This window comes from Procambarus clarkii, chromosome 32 (assembly GCF_040958095.1).
Source record: "Procambarus clarkii isolate CNS0578487 chromosome 32, FALCON_Pclarkii_2.0, whole genome shotgun sequence".
Classification (NCBI taxonomy): Eukaryota; Metazoa; Arthropoda; class Malacostraca; order Decapoda; family Cambaridae; genus Procambarus; species Procambarus clarkii.
In genome coordinates, this window is record NC_091181.1 from 36,436,973 (window position 1) to 36,464,832 (window position 27,860).

The window sequence follows — 27,860 nt, forward strand, 5'->3', positions numbered from 1 at the left end:
GCCCGTAGCAGCTGTCTAACTCCCAAGAACCTATTTACTGCTAGGTGAATAGTGCATCAGGGTGAAAGAAACTCTGCCCATTTATTTGCGCCGCCGCCGGGGATCGAACCCGGACCCTTAGGACTACGAATACCGAGCGCTGTACACTCAGCCGTCAGGCTGTGTCAGGGTACAAGTGACAGAATGGATTCAATTGAACCCAATGGATTTTCTTCCTACTGGAGGTAATGAACATGTTTCTATGGCGGTGTGATCACTCACAGGATGAGTGACGCTCTTTAAAGGCAAAAACTAAAATTCACAGCTTAAATATATAACATTTCTACTTGCACTCTCCACTGAAATATGTTGGGGATGACATGGAACAAACATAATGTGTTGGAGATGACATGGAACAAACATAATATGTTGGGGATGACATGGAACAAACATAATATGTTGGGGATGACATGGAACAAACATAATATGTTGGGGATGACATGGAACAAACATAATATGTTGGGGATGACATGGAACAGCCGTCAGCGACCCTCGCCTGTTGTCCCCTGCACTGAGCCAGCTCCCACGCCCTTGGCAAGGTTCCCAATGGGTGCAGAGACTGACGTCACTCACACGCTGCTTTACCTCTTCATTAAACTCCTTTTTATATGTATGTTCATTTAAATGAATATTGCTTTATTACCTTCAACATTTTTTTGTTTTATTCCCTTATTCTATTTATATACTTTCTATTTATATATTTTTCCCCGTATGTCTATTAAGGCATTAAGTATTAAGGCAATTTTATTTGTTTAGCAAATAAAAAGTATTATTATTATTATTATTATTATTATTATTATTATTATTCATCGGTGCAACAAGTTCCTTGGCCTATACATAGATAAGAGACTCAACTTCCGTACCCACATACAACACAGCCAAGAAAGTCTCAAAAACGTTCGGTATACTTTCTAAAATCAGATATTATGTTCCAAACTCTGCTCTCCTTTCATTATACCACGAGTTAATCTATCCGTGGTATAATGAAAAGTACAGAAAGCCACGAGGAACGGCTAGGATATATGTTTAAGGCCAGAGCGATGGGATTGCGTTCATTCAAAGCGACCAGAACTCTGAAGTGACGGTCGGGTCTCTGAGCTCGACCAAGGCGACCAGAACTCCGATGAAGTGAAGGTCGGATCTCAGTGCTCAACCAAGACAGCCAGAGCTCCGGTGGTCAGTTAAGGTTTCTAACTGAGCTCGACCAAGGCGGCCAGAGCTCCGGTGAAGGCAGCGTTGTAGTCGCAAGCCACCTCGTTGTGCTGGTAGTCGGTGCGAATATCCGTGTAGGAGCCGTCCTGGGAGAGTAAAAGTCATAATAATTAATGGGAAGCCGCACACGAGGACAGTACACTGTATGGGATCAGACTATATAAACTAAGGAAATGCTCTATAGATTAACATAGTAATTGGCCACACTTAAGTAAACGAAGATAAATAATAAACCAGGCAAGAACTGTAGCACAATTGAGAAACAGAGAACATCAGGATTTATTCAAGCCAATCAAAATGCAAAGCGTACGAATCATTGCGTAAAAGCGATCAACATCGTACAACATGTTGACACTGTTGTCTGGAAGCATCACCAACCCTCACAATGTATAACGATAAAGCACAAAAGCTGCCGTAACTGACCCCAGCTGGGCCGCCGACGAGGGCCCCGAAGAGCGTGTGGGGGCTTGGGTCTGGGTTGTCGAGGGCGCCCTCACAGCTCTCTGGTGGGTTTGGACAGGAGCTGGGGAGATGGGAAGTGTTCATTAATTACCTCGTGCGTTTGAGGGTTTGGTGCATGTAAAGCTCCTTCCAGTGACAAAGAAATATATCCATATACTCATAGGCTAGTTAAATTGGAAAAAAAATAGTAACAGAAATAATCTACAATAGGATACCGTTTATGATGTCAATTAAAAAGTCATCGAATAGTCATAATTCATAGAAAACGTACAGCAATGAAAGACTAAGACAATCTTTATCATGTCAAAGATTTTCTTAGTTTTTCATTACTGCACGTTTTCAATGAATTGCTTAGAAAATTAGACGACTATTTATGCTTAGTAAGAATTTTTATCCTGAGAATTTATATTCGTATTCAAGTACGTTTATTGAGACAATAAAATACATCTCAGATTGATAGAGTAGCTTAGGCTATATTTACCCCTGTATTCGTATTCAAAGAAAATGTGAGCAAAATCTGTACTATAAGAGAGAACAAGTAATGGTAATGTCCTATCACAGACATAATAACATACGATAGAAACCCACACCTATGAATTTGCTTTATGTAAAGATGTGAACTACACAAAGTCTTTCGCAATCTCCTGAGTGCATTATCAAGGTCTGAATGTCCGGTTAGGACAAGACTGATATCTCAAAGACTGATTAGTCGTTGAGATATCAGTCTCGTCCTAACCATATTATCAGACCTAGATAATGCACTCGAGAGAGTGCGAAAGACTTGGTGCAGTTCAAATCTTTACATAAAATATACAAATACATAAGTGTGGGGGTTTTATCCTACAAGAGAGTGTCTGTTGTCCGTTTGTTTCTGTCCAAAGCTGAAGGCCAGACACACAATGGCCAAATTTGTAGGGTAAATGGTGCGGTGTGAGGGACGGACATAGGCTGGTCGGAGCAGGCCTAAGTTAAATGCTTTAAGATAGATTAGCAATATTGAGACACCCTCATCAACCTGTCCTCAGTGAGGAGATCTCCCCCAAGAGAATAATTCACTGTGTCAGGGGACAGGAAGCCAGAGTGTGTTCATACAGGTTTGGGTTTTTAACGAGGTTTATAACTCACACTGTATCTTGTACTACCCACTTCCCCCAATATCAGTACTTAAGACATATATTTACCAATGTAATCACCTCTTATCAATTTATATTGTAGTTATTTGTTGATATAAAACCTTGCAGTAATGTACCTTTTCATCTTACCTGATAGGTTAGATTAAGGACCTGCCCGAAACAATATGCGTGTTGGTGGCTTTGTAAGAATGTGCAAACAGTAATCTTATGTAATCTCACCAACCCATTGTACCTTCTTATGAATAAATATATAGGTGGATAGGTAGATAGATGGATGGACAGATGAATGGATCGACGAATAGATAGATGAATGGCTCGACGGATATAGGTTTATGGAAAGTTGGATGGATAAATGGATGGATGGAGTGATAGATGTGTAGATAGATGGATAAATAAATGGATAGATAGGTCGTCAGATATATGGATTGGTGGATGCTGGTAAGCACCAGCTTTACTGGTCTAATTAATTTATATGTTTTCCTATGATGAGGTATATGGTCCGCTGTCTATACATTTCTAAGATCTTTATCTTATCCCGATGAGGGTCTAGTATTCCAAGAATGTCTATGGCAGTTCCTTTCTCTATATGTATCTAGTTAACTTTGTATTTACCTGCTGGCTCAGATTGGTATACTGGCATAGGAGTATTTGCAGAAGGAAACCCATTACTTTAAGGTACCACCTGCTTCATCTAATGACTCAATTCCAGCATGTATCTTATCTCATTTGCTTCAGCAACATCCACTTCTAACCCATTCTATTTGGTTGTAACTCTTACGCTGATCGGTGGTGGGGCCTCTGAGGAGGATCCTGGCCGAAGCCCACAACGAAGGACCTGTGGTAACGAGAGTTGTCGCCCAGCAGCTGGCCGATCTGACCTCTGGCCCACTCCTGGTTGGCTTCTGTATCGAACCCGTTCTTGGCCGCCTGTAACGTAAACATTTATTACCGATTTCACTCGAGAGCGTCGTTGCCTTAGACTTAGGCTAGTGCACATTCCAAGTTCGTAAGAGCTTTTGTAAGAGAGCAGCACCGAGAAAGGACTGTTATTAATTACAACAAATTAAATATGAACCTGAAAATACTAAAACAAAAAAGTGCCTACTAAATATATATACCTTCGTTAAAAGGTGAGGCAGATGGACAACAGGAATCTGAAAGAGAGCTGTCATAGCTCTCCCATTTCAACTTAGTTTCAGTACTAAGACAAAGATTCACCTTTTGAGTTAAATTATCATGAGTGCAAGTAACTGATTTCAGACTTCATCAGGATGACGGAATGTTTTACAAGAATATTCAAGCTTAAATGATACGGTGACTGTCCGGGATTCTGGAGCAGACTCACCCAGAGGGAGATGAAGGCGACGTTGGCGGCGTGACGGTTGGCGCCCCAGGCGTCCAGGTAGACCAGACCCTCCGGAGTGTAAGGGGCATCGGTCTTCAGGTAGTTGAGGAACTTGACGAGGTAACTTGAGTACTCGGAGTCGCCAGTCAGTAGCCAGAAGAGCGACTACAATGATGAGTGGGGATGAAAAGGGAATTCATCTAGCGGACAAGCAATTCTTAATAATATATTAAAACTAAAATTCTTAGTCAGTTTTGCCTCATGAGAAATGCGTCACCACTCAAACTTGATTTGCCAATATAATAGTAAGGTTCAGTCCCTGAATTTACAAAATGTCCCCCAGTAATAATGCACAAGATGATTTAAATTACGTGGTAAGGCATCAAATATGTCTTTTTTTAATCCACAAATTATCAGACAGGACCAAAATACACTACACTCTCCCGTTGCAACGTTTCCTCAAATCACCATTGGCAGGCAACTTACATAGATTCCAGCTCGTTTGTCGTCCCAGGAGAACGAAGCCAAATAGCTTGTCAAGTCAAACTCGTCCCAGTGACCCTTGGCGCGGGTGAGGTAGGCGTCGTCGCCGGTGGCTCTGGCCAACCACAGCGCCGCCCAGGCCAGCTCGTCCCCGTAACCACTCCACGATCTGAGTGGACAAAACTGCACTAACTGGTGGGATCCGACACAAGCACGAGGGATACAAGCTGACATTACAAGGTGAACAACCCACTCATAAACCACAGGGCTTAGCCTTGTGGTTAGGTAAGAAGAGACAGGTTTTAACATTACAACAAACAGTAATTATGGGACAGCGCACAGCTTGAGAACCAAAACTCATTGATATTACGGTGCAAAACGTTTGTCGATTGATTGATGAAGATTCAGCCACCCAAGAGGTGGCACGGGCTTGAATAGCCCGTAATGAAAAACGTTTACCACTAGCTGTTATTATATATGCATGGTGTGTGCAGATCAGATGAAACTGTACCCGTTGAGGACTCATTAAAACCTTTTGTGCCATCTGTAATCCTCTTTTGTGCTAGTACTCAATGGATGACTATGAGGTACACAAAAACCTACCACTTAGAGCATGAATATGGAGTGCACAATAAACTACCGCTCAAAGGATGAGTGTGAGGTACACAAAAACCTACCACTTAGAGCATGAATATGGAGTGCACAATAAACTACCGCTCAAAGCATGAGTGTGAGGTGCACAAAATCATGAAGCCCATCTTTACGAAACGTACTGGTAGAAGGCCTTCACGTCAGGGATGGAGTTGTCGTACTTCTCGCGGAAGTTGTCAGCGAAGTCATAGAGCTCCTTGGCCACGCCCAGCACCTCGGCGGAGTAGACTGGATCCACGTCCTGAGGACACAACGGAGAAGGTGAAAGATAAAGCTCATTACAGCATGACTTAAAAAAAAAAATCTTAAACATTTTAAGTAAATAGTTTCCCCTTGTCTCCCAGGGCCAACTATTGATCTTTCTCAGGATGCAACCCACAACAGCTGCCTAACTCCCAGCCACCTATATACTGCCTGGTGAACAGAGGCATCAGGTGACAGTAAACATTCCCAAATTGTTTTTGTTTTTTTTCGTCCTCACTTGGGAATTGAACTCGGGACTTTTCGGTTTGTATGCGACTGCCAAGATAGCATGAACATGGGATGTAAAGAAATGAGATAACATGAGTATGGAATACAACACACGAGGCAACAGAGACATTTATCCACAGATGCAACACAATCCGCATGATAACAAGACCAACGGGAACTAACAGTCTCTACGATAACATATGAGACAACGTCAGAGTCTACAAGCGAAGCTTACTACAGGTTGACGCCCACATGACCGACTGCCAGAGATGATCACACACATGAGAAAACAGAAGAAATGTGCAGGACATAACAGAAGAAATGTGCAGGACATAACAGAAGAAATGTGCAGGACATAACAGAAGAAATGTGCAGGACATAACAGAAGAAATGTGCAGGACATAACAGAAGCACTGGAGGAGAGACAACAAAAGCACTGGAAGTAAGACAACAGATGCACTAAAGAAGAGAAGGAGGAAGCAATGAAGATAAGACAACAGATACACTGGAGGAGAGACAACAGAAGCACTCGATAAGAGACAACAGATGCAGTGAAGGAGAGACAACAGATGCAGTGAAGGAGAGACAACTGAAGCACTCGATAAGAGACAACAGATGCACTGAAAGAGAGACAAGAGAAGATCTCGACAAGTCTATAAAAGCACTGGATGTTCATCCTATGCAGTACAATGAGACGACGGGACAATTTAGATTAAACAAAAAAGCGACTTGAGAGAGGCACTAAACACTAAGCTACAAGACTATGACAAACCAATAATATAACGTTAGGAACAGTCACCACATCAAAGCATTCAATACAGCAGACAACACCTGTTTTTAATGCAAATGGACGCGATAGAGACCTTGAAGACCATAGAAGCAGCCGCGAGGGCAGCAGCTGTCTCCCCGGCCAGCTCGCTTCCTGAAAGAGACGCGCGCGGTCATAGCCATGTTGGGCAGCCTTGGGGCACTGGTCAGCACTTGTAAAGTGATACATTTTTATACTTTATGATACCAAATGACGTAACAAATATATTTAGAAATAGTGATCTTTAGGAAGATTGTCCTAGTTCTCCCCAGCGCCCTGTTTCACTTATCTATATGGTCTTCTTAGCGCCCTGCCCCACTAACCTCATGGTCTTCTCAGAGACCTGCCACACTAACCTGCGTTCTGTTCGTCGATCTTGTAGGAAGGTCTTTCCATGGTCATGTCCTCAGGGCGGCCCCAAAATTGGTGATCTGCGTTACCTTCGCCCACCTGATAAAAGAACCCACTTTTCCTTACACATTAATAAGTTAACATTTATTATGTGCCTAATTAAAGGATTTGTACATAAATAATCAGCATACTCTTTAACATTGTTCAATATTCATGTTTAATAGAAATTAATTATTTTTATTTTGTCATTATTTAATATTATTTTTATTCACGTATGAAAATTTCAGTAAGAATTTCTCATGAAATCAATAAAAAAATCATTAACTTTAAAGACAATGTTGCCACTGCGGAGATAACACAACAAAAATAGTCAAGCATCTGGCTGACTAATGAGATAATTACGCCCTACTTCCAAAATATTTGGTTATGTCATCATCTGTGTCCGCAAATGTAGTGCTGTCCTCTCCATCTCACTTACACATCCACCATCATTAATTTATATTGTCATCAAGGTGCTGTAGAGTGCGGAACTAAGATGGGATGCTCACCTGGCCGTAGAGTTCGTCATGAGCGGTGTGCGCCTTGAGGAAGTAGTCAGTGGCCCACTTGAGAGCTGCCTGACCGTACTCCAGTTGACCTGTTGGGATCGTAAATATTAAACAAGCCCCCTTTATTGGATTATTAATTAAGAAAGCGTCTATTGTTACTCTCTCAAGAACATGCTAGGCTGCATATTGTGGTTCCGAGTGGGACATTTTAATGACGGAACATTATAAGCAAAATATAGTAAGACTCACCAGCGATCTCGTGCCCATCAGCGAAGTCTATGAGGCCCCAAGCCAGCACAGTGGCGGTGTAAGCCATCGGGAACCCAAACTTGACGTGATCACCAGCTGCAGATGGAGAAAACATGATTTATATTCAGGTAAAGAGTAATGGTGTTATTTAAAAGGCATATTCCACACTTTTTCTCTCCCTTACCGTCGTAGTAGCCGCCAGTGAGGTCGTGGCCCACATCGGAGCCGTCGTCAAGAGCAGAATCGAATCGCCAGGTGACGCGCTGGTCTGCTGGCAGAGGTCCTGATCGCTGGGCCTCGTAGAACACATAGGACATGCACAGCACCTGAGGGTGAAGGCAGACGTGCACAGTTCCTGAGGATGAGAGCTAGCAACTATTTTCTGTACTTAATAATCAGGCTACAGCCACTAACCTGGCTGTAGTCGTAAGGGGTCATACCCGTCTCGGCACAAGGATTCTCCATGGGGGAAGGCGTGGTGAAAGTTGCGTCTGGAAAACAGAAAATCCTTAGAAGACATTGTGTGTCAAGGTACGAGACACAGCAGTAGCATGAACATGTGTCAAGGAAACGAGACACTAAAGTAGACATGAATATGTGAGAAGGAAGAGAGATACTACAGTAGACATGAGAGTAAAAAAAATGAGTGTCAAGTAGACATTTGCCTCAAGAACAATGAGAGGAAAAAGTAAGTGTTGTGATGCTGGTTGTTGGTGCTGGGGATGAGTGCAGTACCACACGAGATGCTTACTATATCTTAATAATAATATTGCAAGTAGTGTGAGACTAGCGAGAGAGCAGTGTGAGACTAGCGAGAGAGCAGTGTGAGACTAGCGAGAGAGCAGTGGGAGACTAGCGAGAGAGCAGTGGGAGACTAGCGAGAGAGCAGTGTGAGACTAGCGAGAGAGCAGTGGGAGACTAGCGAGAGAGCAGTGTGAGACTAGCGAGAGAGCAGTGGGAGACTAGCGAGAGAGCAGTGTGAGACTAGCGAGAGAGTTGTTGTTGTTATAGATTCAGCCACTCGGAACAAGTTCCAAGTAGCACGGGCTATGGTGAGCCCGTAGTGGACTTACCTGGCACAGGAGCGGTGCCAGCGAGAGAGTGTTATGAAAGAGTTATATTTACTGTATGATTTAGAGTTACGTGTTAGTATATTAACGTAAATATCAACGCTCTCCTAGAGTTTACAGAAGCACAAATACAGTTTCGTAATTAAACAAGCGATGAACAATTACTTAACTAATTGTTCCATGTCAGCAATTACTTAATTGCTGGTATGGAAGAGTGACCTCACACACAAAAGACTTGAACTCCGGTAATCACCTTGCAACAGCCTCTTGCTGTCCCGATGTACTTGTAATTTAACTCTAGTCATTCATTATTGCTCTCCTGCTGGAGGACCTTAAAGATCTTGCTAGTTTAATATAATTACAATATTTAGTTTACTATAAGAGCAGTGTGTGAGTAATGAGGAGCGTGAGAATAGTGAGAGACTAGCGTGAGTCTTGTGAGAGTACGAGAGAACTGTACATAAAGTTCAAGTATGTTTATTGTGACAAGAAAATACATCTCAAAGAGATAGAGTAGCTTAGGCTAGTTCTACCCCCCCCCCCCCCCCTCACTGTACATACCGCAGACCTGCACGTTGTTGACGATCTCCGTGACCACGAGAGGCATGAAGCTAGTGTAGGTGACATGGATGGTGACCTTGACCTCGTCCCCAGCACTGGCCACCAGCTCCGGGTCGCTCAGGATGAAGTGGGTGTCGTCCACCTTGGTCACTTCTCCGCCAGAATACAACTACAGACGACAAGTAACAGTTCAGCAACAAATGCAATTGAATTGCAAGGAAATATGCAACCCGTCTTCGATTCATTAAGAACATTACATCCAGCGGTCGACTCCCACAGACGCATTCATTTTTACTTAAATGCTGTTCATTCAAAACGGGAATTTTCTCAAATATGCACCAATATTATACTATATTAACATATTGTGCATATATAGCATATGTTAAGTTAGGTTAGGTTAGGAGTTTAGGTTCTGTTGGCGATTATTTGTATTTGTAGTACGCGGGTTAATATACATTTACAGCGTTGTAGTTCGAACAAAATTCGTCAGTGAAGCACTTGTTCCGGAAGTGTTCGAACAAAATCAGTTGAGTCGTGTGTAAACCGTTTTTCATTCATAAACAGGGGGTTTGGCGGGTGGGTGGAATCACTTTTGGGTCTTTGCTTGGAGGACGGGCTACATTTACCAACCCGTCCTCGACTCAAGTCCATTACATCCAGCGGTCGACCCCACAGACGCATTCATAAATTTTAACATGCTGTTCATTCAAAACGGGAATTTTCGCAAGTATAAATTAATATTATAATATATTAGCATATTGTGTATATATAGGCATAGGATAGGTTAGGTTAGGTGTTTAGGTTCTGTTGGCGATTATTTGTAGTACGTGGGTGAAGCATTTATAGCGTTGTGATTCGAACAAAATTCGTCAGTGAAGCACTTGTTCAGGATATGTTCGAACGTCAGCAGTTGTGAGTTGTGTGTAAACCGCTTTTCATTCATAAATAGGGGGTTTGGCGGGTGGATGAAATCACTTTTGGGTCTTTGCTTGGAGGACGGGCTGACATTTACTGCGTTGTGGTTCAAAACAAATTCGTCAGTGAAGTACATACTTGTTCCGGAACAAGTGCTGTTTATAAAGCTGTGTAATATAATTAAATTTAATCAGCCTAGAAGAGTTAAAAGTTAAAGAAATGTAACAAATCTTATATTTACCTCAAGAGTTTCCACGGGCCTGCTGAAGGACACCTCCACACTGAGGCCGTTAATGTCAACTGGAGCCACTGTGGTTAAGTCTGCCTGGTAGTTGCCCTGCCAGGTGTTAGTAACCACCACGTTGTCACACTGAGCTTCCACTGCTGCCAGCAACATATACCAACATATAATTAAGTAAGGAAAAGAAGGTAGTCATTCAACTGTATAAGTCTCTGGTGCGCACCTACCTGGATCATTGCATCCAGGCATGGAGACCTATCTTCAGAAATACATAGCTGCTCTGGAGAAGGTGCAACACCGGGCAACAAAAATCATTCCAGAGCTATGTCATCTCTCGTATCAGGAACGGTTGAGGGCCACAAGGCTTACAATGCAAACCAGGCATGACAGGGCGGATCTCTTCGAAACCTTTAAAATATTGAACAATTTGGAGGATGTTGATTCGGACAATTTCTTCAAAGGGTCAGATGTAACACGAACGAGGAGTAACGGGCTCAAGCTTAACAAGCCACAATGTAGAACTGAGAACAGGAGATGCATTTTCACCCACAGGGCTATAAACCCATGGAACCGCTTACCCGCCAAAGTCGTAAACGCCAAAACTCTGCTGGGTTTTAAAATACAGCTGGAAAAGATCAGCAGGGCAAATTGGGGGGACCTTTGACAAGCCGCTTGCTTCCTGGCCTCGTCGAGGCCACAAGTATTAGTGATCCTCGGGTAAATTCAAGTAACTGTTGTTTTGCCTTAATAACCCTCCAGAGGCTGATTGACCTTAAGCCCAACACCAAACCAAGAAAAGCAAGTATTATATATATATATATATATATATATATATATATATATATATATATATATATATATATATATATATATATATATATATATATATATAATATATATATATATAATATATATAATATATATATATATATATATATATATATATATATATATATATATATATATATATATATATAATATATATATATATAATATATATATATATAATATATATATATATATATATAATATATATATATATTATATATATATAATATATATATATATATATTATATATATATATATATATATATATATATACACTAATTTGTTCACAGGATTAATTATTCCAGCTTATCCTAATGCCTAATCTAATCAGAGTGCAACTGTATAAGTTTTGAGGGGAAAAGGTGTTTCAAAGAATTCAGTAGATTATTTGGGTCTCAAAGTTATAAAAATATTAAGAAACTCTTCACGAGTGGAGAGTCAGCGTTGTTAAATTAAGCCAATAAGCAAGATATGTTTTTGTTAACATTATTTTAACTTACATATAATTGTGCTTCACTCACAATATCAGGCTACCTAAGCTAGCTCAACCCAACCCATATGTGCTTGACTCTGATGTGTGTGTGTGCATGTGTGTGGCCGTGTAAACTTTGCATGACTGTTGTATATGTATTCGTGTGTGCCTGAGACTGTGTCCTTACCTGAGTATAGGAGAGTGAGGGCGAGAGCCCCCAGCAGGCAGGTCTTCACCAGGACACCCGCCATGTCTGCAGAAGGTGTCGGATAAGGGTACCAGATTGTTTATATACCTCTGGTGCATACCTAATGGTCATACGTAATTCGATTTCTTGACGTCGTATGCAATTAACATAAATCCTCGCAGAGATGTCAGCCCTCGGGTAAATTATAAATACATAAATAAACCTTAATAACCAGAATTACATACGTCAAACAAAACGATGAACAATTTAAATATAGAAAGTAAAATATATGGTTTATACAGGTGACATTGTTCCCATCAAGTATTTACATCAACACCTCAGAGATAACAAGCTGACGCAAGTCGAGGCAATATATTTTCTCTCAACACATACCTTGGCCTTGCGAACGTTTTGTGGTCATCATTAACAACTGTATTCGGATGACTGAGACCAAAATATCACAGAATATACAAGGCATCGCTCCAGTGGCTGAGGTGCCGAGTTAAAATCTGCATTTTTTTAAAGATGCCTAAAGGTAGAGAGATGATTAAAATAAGTCATCTATCGTATCGGGAACGACTGAAGGTCACAGGGCTAACAACACTGCAAACCAGGCATGACAGGGCGGATCTCATTGAAACTTTTGAAATACTGAACAGGTTAGAGGATGTTGATTCGGACATTTTCTCAGGTCAGATGTAACACAAACAAGGATCAACGGTTTCAAGCTCAACAAGCCACAATGTAGGACTGAGAACATGAGATGCTTTTTCACCCACAGGGTTATTAATCCATGGAACCGCCTACCCGCCGAAGCCGTAACTGCCAAATCTGCGTCGAGTTTTAAAATATACTGTACCTGGAAAAGATCATCAGGGCAAATGGGGGGAACTTTCGACAAGCTGCCGGCTTCCTGTCCTCGTCAAGGCCACTAGGATTAGTGACCCTCAGATAAATCAGGTAAAAATATGATTATGAAACCGTAAATCATCATAGGACAAATAAAGAAAATATAATGTAAATCAGTATGAATGCATTTCAATTGTATCAAATGAGGTTCACCGAGACCTGTACACCATACACAAAGTGCAACATGAATAAGGTGCATCATGAATTAACCTGAATTTACCTGCGGGTTATTATCTCTCTAGTGGCCTCGACGAGGACAGGAAGCCGGCGGTTTTCGAAAGGTCCCCCGTTTGTCCTGATGGTTTTATCTATTTGGATCTTAAATTGTAGCAGTGTTTTGTTATTTAGGGCTCCAGCGGGTATAGACGGTTCTATGGGTTTATAACCCTAAATTCATGCTGCTCCTCATTCACAGTGCACCTCATTCATGGTGCTCCTTATTTATTGTGCTCTTCATTAATGGTGCTCCTCGTGCAATCAGGAGTGATGATCAGCAGGTGAAAGCGGCCAGTCTAATTACCCAAAGCTTCCTAGCATTACTTACGTAATCCTAGGAAGCTTTGGCCAGCTTTGGGCAATTGGACGGACCGATGAAAAGGGTGTACTGTATCCCTCCCCCGCTAAAAACAAATTATACAAGAATACGGTGTTAATACCAAGATATGATGTGTTTTGTGTGTGTTACATATATTATTATACACTATAATATAAATACTGTATATAATATATATTAATCATACTATGCAGTAATGATTTATATTAGAATACGAGTTATGGCAGGAAGTTAAAGTAAATGTGGGTCCTGTAATGGTGGTTTAGGATCCCGGACAACTATCAGATGCGATAGTTGCCTTCTGATGTACCACCATAAATGTCTAAACATCTCAAAAGCTTTATGGGAAGCATTCAAATATTTGGAAACCTAAGGCGTGGGCCTATTTCACTGCCATTAAATGCAATGGCAAATCCAATAAACCTCGCACTACTACAGATGCCTTCAAGGCAGGATTGTGTGGGATCAGCAGATCATGATGAGAGGTCATTGAGCACCACACCTGATGGGGTATACTGTACTGTATTGTATTTGCTACTGGTGTGTGTGGTCTGCTTTGTATGGTATGTGGGGCTGGACGTAGCATCAATTCCCAGGGTTACCAATGTAGTGTCAATTGCATGAGATACTAATATGGTCTAATAGCCTGTTACTGAGACCAGAGTGAGTTTAGTCTAACGCCACTTTAGTATAACCAGACAGATGGGCACTGAAACACAGTAATAATTAATGATACTGTATAGTTACCTGGCACAGGACCGGGGTTTAAGTCCACTACGAGCTCACCATAGCCCGTGCTACTTAGAAACTTTGTTCCAAGAAGCTGAATCAATAACAACAAATGATACTGCATATATTCTCAACACACTGCAGTGGAACAAAGGTAATTTGTGAGTCAGTATACTGTGGGCCAGTCAGGCTGTAGGCAGAGTTCAGTGTTGAATACACTGTAAGGTGAGGGAGAATAATGCATAGAGAGAAAGGGTTGTTTTGATGCTATTAGGAGGCTGAGTGTTTGTACTCACAAAGTGTACTTGCAGAGTGAGAGACATTGCTCTTGGACCCTACTTCTCGACCCTTAATCGACTGGTCTCTAGGTCTGTGGCCTGTTTATACAATTCTAGCAGCTCAGCTAATGCAAACAAATCTGAGGCTTTCAGATTGGTAAGCCATAGGCCAATTGGAAGTGCTGCTGTGCCAGTCCCACTTAGGCAGTGGTGAATGGCTGGCACGGCTTCCTGGCTCCTAATTATAACAGTGGAGCAGGTAGGAACAGTTTTAGTATATGACAGGTAACTAGACATAAAACAAATGGAATCTATGTACAATATATTTTCCATATTAAAGTCCCTGTATTTTATGCTCCTACATTGTGGAGGTCTGATGTATTTCCTCTTACCAAATTCCCTCAATTGAAATTTTCTTACTTTCCAGCTTGCATACAATTCGCATTACAATTCTAACTGTGGCAAGTGCGTAACGTAAGCACAGCCAAAAGCCAAAACGAGTTAACATACATAAGATAATACTGGTATCAAATGCTTCAGAGCCAATTTAAAATAGTTCATATTACTTTTCAGTTTTACTATATTGTATATCTTCTTCTTTTCAAGATGTATTATTCATCCTTTGCTTGCTAATTTTAACTCTCTGGCTCGAGTATAAAGACTAAGGAGAGTTATTACTTCCCAAATACCTATGCACATTGAAATTTCTTGCTGATGTTGAGTATTCATGGGTTGAAGCATTTCAAGAAGTTTAATCAAGCTATTCAGTCTCAAACATAATAGAAGACCAAAAAGGTGCTAGCAGAAAAAATATTACAAACAAAATTAGTCAAACTTTAGACTAGAGCATTGATAAAAAGTATGCATTAATTCCTTTTCACTCACAGTTGTAAAGTGCTGTATATCATTCGTATATATATCGAGAAACAAATGGGCAAAGTTTCTTTCACCCTGAATGCCCCTGTTACCTAGCAGTAAATAGGTACCTGGGTGTTAGTCAGCTGTCACGGGCTGCTTCCTGGGGGTGGAGGCCTGGTCGAGGACCGGGCCGCGGGACACTAAAGCCCCGAAATCATCTCAAGATAACCTCAAGATTCCTTATAAACAATCTGAAAAGTGCATATTTCAAAATACATATATATGTATCATGCACAAATGTCTTTTACAATAACCCCTCACCTCCAAGTCACTTTAAAACCAGAATATATTATTTCCCAGAAAACTAGTCAGGATGACTGCACCCGGTTGCCATGACAGAATAAGGCGTGAAAACAATGGGCTTTATTGAAGATGTTTTGTGTGCCAAGGCATTATCAAATGTCAATTATTTTTTCCCAGAAAACTGGTCAGGATGACTGCACCCGGTTGCCATGACAGAATAAGGCGTGAAAACAATGGGCTTTATTGAAGATGTTTTGTGTGCCAAGGCATTATCAAATGTCAATTATTTTTTCCCAGAAAACTGGTCAGGATGACTGCACCCAGTTGCCATGACAGAATATGGCGGAAAAAGCATCGGCTTAATTGAAGATTTTTGTGTGCAAAGGTATTATCAAATACTGGTAGCCATGATTTGCATGAGAGATGTATTCCTAGAAAGCAATGTCAAAAGTAAACTTAAACTTAGATTTGTGCAAGTTAAAACATTTGGATAGATAGGGCTGCATCCCCGACTTTTGTTTAAAGACCAATTTTTTGTTCTTCTTGCAATAACAAACCAATTTCATTATTATAATCATGTCACAGGTACTTTACCAAATACATATTGAAACATTATCTTAAACATTTCAATTTATAATAGTTTACAAATGTTTAAGTCTGCAGGTTGTATTTAAAAACTACAATTATTTTTAAATTTATTATGTAGAAATTTTAATTACCATATAAATGTTTCAACATTTTATATATAAATTTTAATAATTTAACCATATTAACTTTTATAAGTTTATTTTATACAAAATAATCCACATTCTGCTGCACTACCAAAGATCCATAACATTGCACTACAGTACAATAGATCTCTATAACACACTTCACTAACAGATCCATAGCACACTGTACCACAAGATCTATAGCACATTGCAGTACCTCAGGTTTGTAAAAACAACAGATACATACTAATTGCACCCAGATCCTACTATTTACAGATTAATGTTTACAAAACTTAATCAATAGTCACATTTTTATTACAACGTAAAATAGTATGAAAATCACATTCCTTTAAAGCATATAAATTTAATTTGTACCATCATTTTCCACGACCTGAGCTTTTGTTAGTCGTCGTTATTAAAGGTATTTGATAATAGAGGTACATTTGGAGAATGAATATCGTTTCATCAAGGCCTGTTTCAGCATCAAAGAGCTTGTCCTGCGTTGCAACTACCTGTTCCACGAGGGCACGCTCACTGGGAGTCATCATTTCTTCAACCTGAGAATGAGTAATATGACATTCTTAGAAAGTTGTAGCAAATCAATTAACTAAGATAAAAAATATATAGACAATGATTAACATACTGACAACATTTTTTAAATTAATTTTTTTTTTTATTACTATTAATTTTTATAGATAGCATTGACAAAACTGACTATTCTGAGCACAATTTTAATTTTGTAAACATGTTACACCAACACTGACACCAATACTGTAATTTGTTTACTACCATATTTTTTAAGTTCTTTTTATATAACATGCATCACTTCTAAAGGGGAAAATTAAGCAGTTGTTATTTTTTGCCCATTTGGTATTAAAGTAACTTAAAAAATATAGCAGCAGATTATATGTTAAAATTGTCAAAATGAACCAAAATATTTACAAATCAGGAAAATTTATTCTTCACCATAAAATGCAACCCCAAAAATACTCTCACCTCCTGAATCTGTTCCTCGGTACCTCCTGTCTGTTTAAGATTTTCAACTATCGAGTCCACCCTTGTCCGCTTATCTAATAAGCGACGGTTATCATTAACCTTCGTCTCTCGTTGGACCATCAGGTTATATATGCCTTTATAGCACCACTCGAGAATCATGCGTACAACCTAAAATGAAAACATGCAATTAGACATTTGATTTATCGCTATCTGCATGAAAAAATTTAGGCCTAGGGGAATGTACTGGAACCAAATAGTTTGTCAGAGCTTCAATATTGGGCAAAAAACGTGTTGAATGTAATGAAATGCAATGAAATGCTATTTTAATAGGTCACTGGCACGGATTCTTAAACAACCAAATATACACCACAAAGGGCAAGAGGCAGGAATAAAGGTGAGGGGAACAAGGGAGGGAAATGGGGAGGAAAGAAGGATGAGGAGGAGGAACATTAGGATTAACCCCCCCCCCCCTGGAACATATTGGAAAATGATGGAAAAATAATGAAACTTTTGGGGTGAGGGAGGTAGGGAGGAGTGAGGAGTATAATCAGGTGAAAGGTAAAGTTTAGAATGAGAGGGAGAGAATGAGATCAAGGAGGAAAGTAGAAGTATAATACAGATAAAAGTGCTAGAATAGTAGAAAGATAGATCCACCATCCATTCAAGTTAGTTAACTATAAGACAAGGAATGGAATTTGTCTGCAAAACAATATTATCTGATGTTATTAACCAAGAAGGGCCCCCCCCCTCCCCGACTCGGGAAGTAACCAAGAAGGCCCCCGACTCGGGGAGTAACCAAGAAGGTCCTGCTTAGAAAAAAATAAACAATCCCAGTGATAAATAACCAATGTTAGTGCAAATATTTGAATGTTTAAAATTGTCAGGTAGGTATTTAATTTTCTAAAGATAAAGTACTGTAGCTTGTAAACATTACTTGCTAAAGCTAAAGTTCTGAAGTGTGAAAATATTATTCACTCACAGAATTCATATCAATATGAAAAAGATAAATTATCTTGTTTGCAGGAGAAGGAGTTAAAGTTTTACGCAGCTCATGTATGCGTAAAAAGTTGTCATGAAGCAGACGATATGAAAGTAGGTTTGCGTCCTTTTTTCCAATCATGCTGACTTCACCAATCATGTCTTGTTCCATCATCTGGTTTTTGTGTATCAACCTGAAAAAAGAACATTATTCAGTTTCTTATACTCATAAATTGGCTCAAGTTATTTGCAAATGTAATTCTAAAAACATAAAATTTAATGAAGCATTCATACTAACAGTTAGTTGGATTGAACAATCACAATCGGTTAAGAGATCTTCTCCTAAGACACGAAACATCCACCATAGAAGAAAATATATGCCACAAATAGCAGGTAAAGCCTATCAGAGTGTTAAGACAGTGATTTGAACTGTAGAATCAAAATACAAAATGGATATTGGAATTGGAAGTCAGTTTTAAATACATGGGAGCAGGTTTGATAAAAATGGAAATGTGGAAGGTGAAATAAGAGTTTGTTGTCCTTTGTTGCCCCATTTCTATGGTTTCTTTACCTATCTTGAAGTTATCTTGAGATGATTTTGGAGCTTAGCGTCCCTGCGGCCCGGTCCTCAATAAGGCCTTCTTTTTGTTACACATCCCTAGGAAGCAGCCTGTAGCAGCAGTCTAACTACCATGTACCTATTTTCCTGCTAGGTGAACAGGAGCATCAGGGTAAAAGAAACTCTGCCCATTTGTTTCCCACCGGGGATTGAACCAGGAACCTTAGGACTGTGAATCCAGAGTGCTGTCCACTCAGCTGTCATTCCCCCTTACCAAGTTACCATCTGTAATTTGTTAAGTTACAGTAAGTAACTTACCATATGTACCTAGTTACCACCTGTCATCTCTTCCCCCACTTTCTGGTGGCCTGTCCTTGTTAAGGTGGTATACGATCCCCTGCTCTTTGTGCCTCTTTAGATAGGGACCAGGTTTTGGTCCCTTTTAAACTTGTATAATACCCCTTATAGCATGACATGGATTGAATTGGGTGGAGCTTGCCAGGCAGCAAGCAAGCACCAAAGAGCCACCTAAGGATCCTTTCCAGAAGCAAGTCTCCATGACACGAACTTATGTTTGCATGCAAATGTTAAGTATTTCAGCTAGATTTGTTTTCATTACTTTTTCATAATCTACATATGTTCTAAATTTTCATAGGAATGAAAAATATGTATACATTTTTAAATATTTTTTACTTAAGTGTTTTTCTTTCATCTAAAAGAAAATTCAAACATGTTTTCTTAATTTTCTTTTTGTCAGGGTGCTCTAGGGTGTTAACCCACCTTTTGCAGTCTACCAAACTATAGCACCAAGAATCTTTTCTTATTTTTCCTGAACTTTACATAATTTTCTTTAACTGTAATTTCATAAGCTTTAATTAGACAGAATTTTGTAAAAGACAAAAAAGCAGCAAACGGGGAAGAAGCCCCCTACTAGATGCCATAGTGGACAGGACGATTATCACAAATTAGGAAAACATTTAGCTAGCTATTTACATGTAATGCTCACCTGAAAATGCGAGCTGCTTTGGAGCCAAACCTCTCTTGCACTATGTTATAAATCAGAGTGTGGGTAAGGGACTGGAATGCATTAGCCATATTAAGCCTATATTCTCCACCACCAGCATCACCTACTCTCTGCACGCAATCTCCACTCTGCTCCTCTGGAAGACAAATACTATGGATTAATGTATATTTTTTTAACTTGTACTGTCAGACCAATCTATTCTATTAAAAGTACAGTATTGTAACTTTTCATTTCTTTTGCTTCAGACACTAGATTTCACTAACAAAAATCTTTTAAATAAATAGTAGTAGTTCCTTCTCTTATGTTCTATGCCATGTCCTGTCCACACAACCTCAGTAGGTCTACCACTGCTTAACTTATCTTATTACTATGCATTCCATAAACATGTCTATAGTAAGTGCACACCCTATTCACATTATTTATCCCCAATATATTATACTTTCTAGTTTTCAATATGGTTATATTCTGCATGAATATAACTATGTATTGACTCCTATAACTACATATCTGTCTACTAGAAGTATATTAACTCTACACTTTCAGCTGCAACTATCCTGCACACTACACGTCTGGATTGTCCAATTCCTGTAACGGGCCTTGGTTTAAACCCTAAATGTGTATTCAGTTTCAAAATATCACCCATCAAGGAAAAATATAGTTGGAAAAACAATAGAAAATAAAAATAGAATTCAACTCCCGAAGAAAAAAGCAAAATTGCTAAAATTAAAAAAAGAATAAAAAATAAACTAAATCGGCTTCTTCAAAACCTTTGCTTCGTTACTAACCAGCCAATTAAATGTTACGTTGAAAAATATTTTAAAACTTCAAAACACTGCAACAATACCAACAGCAATATAGTTTACCTAATATCTTAAAATACTGATCAAGATACTTCAGATCCTTGAGTTGGTCCCTGACATCTGCCGCTGTGACAACATTCATAACTGGAGCCCAGGGGTCTGAGACTTTGTATGACAGCTTCAGCATGGCACCAAGGCATTCTCCTGCTAAGGGATCAACTCTTCTAACAATGCTGTTGCGAATTTCACTGTCCCTGGAAGTTTTTCACAATTAGAGTATTAAAGATTGATTTGGTCTATTTTTTTATTTATTTATATATACACAAGAGTTCTTACATTCTTGTACAGCCCCTAGCATGCATAGCATTTCAGGCAGGTAATTAATCTTAATTTTTCCCAGGAATACAACCTACCAAATTGTTTAACAACCCATTTACTGCTGGGTGAACAGAGGCTACAGTTAAGGATTGGCGCCCAGTCAATCCTCCCCAGGCAATACACGAACCCCAGGCCAAAGTGCTCGTGAAGCACCGGGCAATTGCTTTACCACTGCACCATAGGGACTTTTTTTCTATTATTTTTTTCAATCACTAAATGTAATTACATATTATAGAAAGACATCTACACACTAGTGATTCAAAGTACAGCACAGTATTGCACATTGATCAAGGAAAAATCCAAAATTATTAAAGCCTTATCACAAAATGTCATATAATTCAAAATAAAAAACAAAGATTTCAAAAATGCTGAAGCTGAATTTTCCAGCAATAAGTTAAAACAATATTCAATAATTCAACGAATGGGAAAAATCTTATGAACTACTTTGTCCTGTTGAGAATATGTAAATCAAACAGGTTTTTTTTTCCAAGAAAAATAAATCCAAAATTATTATTAACCTAAACTCAATGTGGAATCTATCATAGTTGAGTCTCCAGAACACCTGACTGTCAGGGTGGGTGAAGCTGGGGTCGGTGGTTTCTGTATGCCGATGTTGTATCTCCTGCTGCAAGGCTTTCAGGTCAAGTAAATCTGCAGGTAAACTGTTAACAGAAAAAAATAATTCAATATCTTTTTTTAATTATTTTATTGAATCTCAGCTCATGTATAAGCTACTCATTAACAATAACTCTGGACTCCAAAGTGTATATCAATGCATGAATATAAATCTATCATTTTGTTTTTATATTAAATTTAGTAAAGATTATAAAATCTATACACAAGATCTTCCAAACTAAGCATTTTCATAGAAAGTACAGTATTAACATTCATTATAACATAGGAGTGAATATTATTTGTAAATGGAGTTTGTCAGAAATACACAATATTATTATAATTTCTGGCTTTCAACACATTTATATTCTGTTTATATATAACCATGTGTTGACTCCTACAACTATGTATCCATCTACTATAAGTATATTAACTTTACACTTTCAGCCGCAACTATCCTACACACCACAAGTCTGGATTGTCCTAGTCCTGTAATGGGCCTTGGTTTAAACACTAAATGTGTATTCAGTTTCAAAATATCACCCATATTTATAATTAAAAATAATTAAAACACTGACTCTTGATACTGATGACTCGCAAGTAAGTGCACAAGCGAGAGTTGACCAAGTCAAACTGAAAAATGTTCTCAATTCTCACACAGTTTTGAAGCACTGTCTTGGGCATTAAATCCCTTTGTGCAGAATATAAAGTCTGGTATAATTAAATTAAAATAAACTATACAACCCAACAATTTCTGATAGTGTTACAATCTTTCTCTACTAGCTATCTCTCAGGAGAAGGCTTGGAAGAAAGATTAAGGTGTACAGTACAAAGGCTTCCTGGACTTTGAGGAAGCATATGACAAATTTAACAGAAGACGCTTGGAAAGCATTGTGCATATAAAGAATTTTTTAATTTGTTAAATGTTCTTCAAAGGTTTTGTAGAAAATTGTACATGTGTAAGAGTTTATGATATAAGTTCCTAGAATGATATCAAGTTAGTTGCATACAATAGTTGTGTGACGTCCTAGTTACAATAAGAGTAACTGAGGGATATAAAAGATGATGTATGCAGATGAAGTAGATCTTTTAACAGCAAATTATATATTTATTAAGAATAACAGAAAGCTTTATTGATGTGTGTAAGAGAAGACTGGTTAAAGTGAATTTAGGCAAAGCTAACATTAAGATACAATGAAGAGAAGCAAATCCTGTGTAAAAAAGTGTACAGAGAAAAATTATAAAAGTGGTCAACCACTTTAAAGACTGCACCTAAGATGTGTGATTTATTAAAAGGATTTGACACCCAGCCCACAAATCTGAAAATGGAGAAATGGCAACATTTCGGTCCGTCTTGAACCATATGGACCGAAAAGTTGGCATTTCTTAATTTCAGATTTGTGGGTTGGGCATCCTATCTTCAGCCACGTTATTGTAACTCACCATCAGGTTTAATAAAGAAACAGCCTCAAGAAGGAACTAAGGGTAATAACATTCATTTAAATATAATATTGTTTATAATATTATATATAGATCTACATCCACCAAAGGGGGATGTAGATACTATAGAGCTAAAATTGCTAAAAATTATTAATATTTACCTATACAGATCTTCCTCTTTGATAGAAAGAACTGGAACTCGTTTGGTAGGATCTTGAGGACAAGGACACCGTTGAATAAACTCATTCTCAATAAGTTTTAGAAGGTGATTTCTAATTGTAATGTGACGCTGTTCATAGCTGCTTCCACTGCCAGCAGTGTCTGAAATATTTTAATACAAATATAAAACAGTTAAAAATACACCACATCAGCATCATAACATTTGAAAATGCCAGTTCACACTATGTAGAACCTCTCACTAGCTGTCACGCTACAGCATTCCAGAGTGCAACGTATTCCCTCAAGTGAAAACAAAGATAAAAGTTTTCTTAAATGAAAACAAGTAAAACTAATAGCGTAACAAAATACTGTACTGTACTTCAAAAGTGATATTTTGTTTAGCACATTCACAAAGTTGTGCTTGAAAGTAAATTTTGCAACTGATGAGCATATGAGGGCATTTTTATGTAGATTATCCAACTACAGTACACTCATTATTACACAATTAATGTATGGTATCTTATAAATCTAATGTAAATGCAGTGAGGCACCCCTACTGCTCACTACTGTGGTACAATCGACCTCACATCTTCCATATTATAAGGGTTGATGTTTTGGGCTGGAAACACATCTTCCTGAAATGTCTTCCCAGAAAATGCACTAATAGCCTCTTTCTCAATATCAATAACCATTTTTCACTGTATCATCATCCTCTTCTTTCCAGACCAATACCTCCCCACCCCCATGAAAATGGAAAACAATAATAATTACATAAATTTAATGTACTTGTATTCTGTTATTTAAGTAATTGGAAGAAAATAATACTACTACTATTCATAACAAAATTAACATTTGCTCACATACAGTATATTTTTTTGTTTTACTGTAGCTATTCACAATAGTTACCTATATTGATATCAAGGGAATGTGACTATAATGGGTAACTAAAGATCAAAGTAGCAGTCCTCACATAGCCAGTTCACAACTGAAAGATCCCAGGTTTGATTCCCACTGCAGGATAGCCATTTGGGCATGGTTTCCTTTCACCTGGTGCATCTGTTCACCTAGCAATATATAGGTAACCTGTAGTAAGACAACTACTGTACTGTGGGTGGCATCCTGGGATAACATTAGTTGGCCTAGGGGGACCACATTAAACTTAGCATGCTTTTTGTTTCTGACAATGGAAAACCATAGTTGTGAAATAATTCTAAAATTTAATTATTTTCACTCATCAGTATGTGATGAGGCAAGTGTACAGTGTACTTGTACTTGATTGTACTGTGCCAGAGCATATGAACCAACACCTACCCACTGAATCTATTGATGCCGGTTTTCATTAGTCCAGAAATACTTACATTTCTAGTGCATTTACCATGCAAATACAGTACAATGATTCAGTGTGAAGATGGGTTTCATGTCTTGAAGATAATTTGCATACAAACATTCATCCCACAAATGTGTACCACTTAAACAAGTTATTTACATTATTCAATTTTTTCAGTGATAAAATACATGTACTGTATATCACAAAAACTTTCATAGATTTGTAGGTGGCATTTTCATTCATAGAAAATTTCCGTGTGCCATCCAAGCAATAGAATGTTGGACCAAGATCTCACAAGTCAAGCCTGCCCCAAGGCTGGGCTTTGGGAGTAGAAAAATTCCTAGAACCCCATCCAGGTACAATCCAGAACAGCCCTAGGAATTCATTGCATAATATGAACATTATAGCATGTGTAAATTGGCAATGTAAATCAGAGCAAGTCTTTTTCATTTCTGAAATTATACATTTCTTATATTCCTAAGAGATCAGAATTATACTATAAGCACAATAGGTAAAATATTTGCTTGAAAGCAACTAGTATGTCTATAAATAAGCTTACCACTGTCAGATGCCTCCAGTAGCTTAACACAGGATGTAATTATGATGTGAGAGGCAGTGGCTTGTCCTTCCTTTAACAAAACATCCACCACCATTTCCCCCTCTTCACCAAACTGCTCACGGACCAGATACACATACCTAAAATAACGATAAAAGTTAACCATATGCCAAGGTACCTGAAATAATAATGTCAGTCACAATCCCAAACACACTCTCACAAGCCTAACTCACTATGACTTCATACCTCGGAAAGCGCAAAATGAGGAGGACACGATCATGGAGAAGGGTATAGCATGGTATTCCAGGCCGCCATTTATCCCACGTGACAAGGTTGTGCTGCACCAGAACTGCCAATGCTTCAGACACCTGTTTTTAGAAATATAACAATAAGAACATAATAAGTCATAACTTAAAACATAAGAATAAAGGAAACTAGGGAAGGCCTATTGGCCCACACGATGCAACTCCTATTTCTATCCTCATTCAGTCAGTCTGTATATAATTTTAACATGTTTGAAAATATCCAGCGTACCACAAAGATACTTAATATAAGAAAGGAACTTAATATACCGAGCATCGCTGATCGTGTAATTGAAATTAACTGTCAAATTGGTATAAAAATGCTTAAGCTAGCTCATCCTAATCCTTACACAGAAGCCCTCTAGAATTTCTTTATTGAAGGCCAACACTGTTCCAAATATGGGGTGCATAATAAATTCAAATTCAAATTTTTATTCGGTAAAAGTACATAGAAGATGAGCTACAAACATAATGTTGGATTTATAGATAGAGCTAGTACATACAATACCTAAAGCTACTAATACGCATAGCATTTCGGGCAAGGTTGGGAGGAACAAAATGAAATCAATGAGCTAACCTAACTAAACTTTGTGCCACAACCAATGCACCCTGTTAGGTTAGATTTGGCTAGGTTAGGTTCAGGTTACTCTGATTAAAAATTAATTGGTTAGAATAGATCTAGATCTGATTGCAAGAATTAGGATTTAAGTACATTAATTTTCTTTAAACATGATAAAATGTGATTTTCAAGATACAGATCCTACTGTACACAGGACAGTTCCCCAACGAATTTTAAAACCTACTTAACCTTACACAATCTAACCTGAACCAACTGTGCCTGACCTAAGCTAAAATATTCTAACCTAACAATATACGTGATTTTAATAATCATGACCTTTATCGAGCTGTCTTGTGTACGAATTGATCATACCCTGATTTTTCAACATTGGGAAATAACCTAAGCTTCTCTATCCTTACGAGATGTATTTTATTCTCTAGATAAACTTACTTGAACTTAAGAGCATTGGTGAATAGAGCTTTTGACTAGTTAAACCATGATCGGGGTCCGTCTAATTACCGCAAGCTACCACAAGCTAGATAAGCTTCACAAAGCTTCCTGGCAAAACTTTAGTAATGAATAAATATATGTTAGGTTAGGTTGACCTAACCTGACCTGACCTAACCTAACCGACGCTTGGATCGTCGACTTGATTTGGCGTCACCAACTCTTTATTTTCGTCTAATTTCTTTATAAAAGATACTTTTTCAGATTAAAATTACGTTTTTTCCTGTTGTACATTTAGCACCAACATTATTATGAGTAAATCATATTTATTCATTACTAACGTATTGCCAGGAAGCTTAGTGAAGCTTGCGGTAATTAGACGGACTGCATGATCGCCCAAACGACTAACCTTCGAGAGAGGAAGCTTGGTGTATGCAGCTATAACTCGCAGTGGATTACTTCCCTTCTGGAACAGCCCTTCTCCAACCTTGGCAACAATGTCCCCAAAGTATTCATTAAGAATTTTATAACACACTTTCTGCAAATAATGAGACATTTTCCCCACGAGCCCAGGTGATGCTTGGAGGTAGAAAGGGCAGCTCCAGCTCGAGGACGGGTCAACTCGTACATAACAGTTTCGGATAACGTCGGTTCGGTACACAAAAAGACCAGTTCATTCACTGACAATATTTATTTATTTATTTATTTATTTTTTATTTTATATTTGTATTTTATTTTATATATATAGGAACCTGTTCGTATATTCATATGCGCTGGCTTGTGTTCGCTGCCGTTTTCGTCTTCCAAGACAATATTGTGACCAAAGCCAGACAATGTAATCTGAGAATGTTAAAAATGTGAATAATTAGATGGCACATAGGCGTCTTATATTATAATAATGCATAAGTAATTTTCATATATGTGGAGTTATTTATCCTTATACAATTTAATGAATAAAATAATTTTATGGCCTAAAATCTTTCATAGGAACTGGCAGAAGAATATGCCTACCGCTGAAATTACTTTACACAAAATCTATGGACCCAGGGATAGCTCCCGTAGATTGGAAATATGCAAATGTCACCCCCAGATTTCTAAAAGGCAGAAAGAGCTCAGCGGAGAACTACCGTCAGCTCAGCTTGACATCACACATCCGCAAGCTTATGGAGAGAATCCTAAGGGTGGGACTCATTCACCATCTTTCAGTGAACACACTTGTAAAATCGACGCAACATGGGTTTGTTAAAAATAGATCCTGCCTTACAAACCTGCTCACATTTAGGGAAACAGTAATTCGGAAAAAGGACCTCCGGTGGATGTAGTAGTTTTATTTAGTTTAGTTCATATAGTATACAC

General features: G+C 38.5%; 2 protein-coding genes across 2 annotated transcripts in view; both read right to left on the reverse strand.

Moving 5' to 3' along the window:
- Positions 1-12,141, reverse strand: part of LOC123759534 (uncharacterized) — a 65,384-nt gene extending 53,243 nt beyond the window's left edge. The window contains 15 exon segments of the mRNA XM_069334898.1: positions 1,232-1,337; positions 1,675-1,774; positions 3,625-3,773; positions 4,192-4,356; positions 4,678-4,843; positions 5,448-5,566; positions 6,660-6,718; positions 6,961-7,054; positions 7,504-7,592; positions 7,753-7,848; positions 7,937-8,078; positions 8,167-8,243; positions 9,384-9,552; positions 10,540-10,682; positions 12,028-12,141. Coding sequence (XP_069190999.1) covers positions 1,232-1,337; positions 1,675-1,774; positions 3,625-3,773; positions 4,192-4,356; positions 4,678-4,843; positions 5,448-5,566; positions 6,660-6,718; positions 6,961-7,054; positions 7,504-7,592; positions 7,753-7,848; positions 7,937-8,078; positions 8,167-8,243; positions 9,384-9,552; positions 10,540-10,682; positions 12,028-12,091 — 1,738 coding nt within the window. The 5' untranslated portion in view covers positions 12,092-12,141.
- Positions 12,142-16,339: 4,198 nt separating this feature from the next.
- On the reverse strand, positions 16,340-27,137 carry Polr3C (RNA polymerase III subunit C). Its single transcript, XM_045744531.2, has 10 exons — positions 26,914-27,137; positions 25,443-25,564; positions 25,200-25,336; positions 23,316-23,475; positions 21,621-21,764; positions 20,788-20,978; positions 19,907-20,060; positions 18,343-18,535; positions 17,364-17,531; positions 16,340-16,924 (listed from the first exon to the last, which is right to left on the reverse strand). The coding sequence occupies exons 1-10, from the start codon at positions 27,058-27,060 to the stop codon at positions 16,745-16,747; spliced, it is 1,596 nt and encodes a 531-aa protein (XP_045600487.1). The 5' UTR covers positions 27,061-27,137; the 3' UTR covers positions 16,340-16,744.
- Between the last annotated feature and the right edge of the window lie 723 nt (positions 27,138-27,860).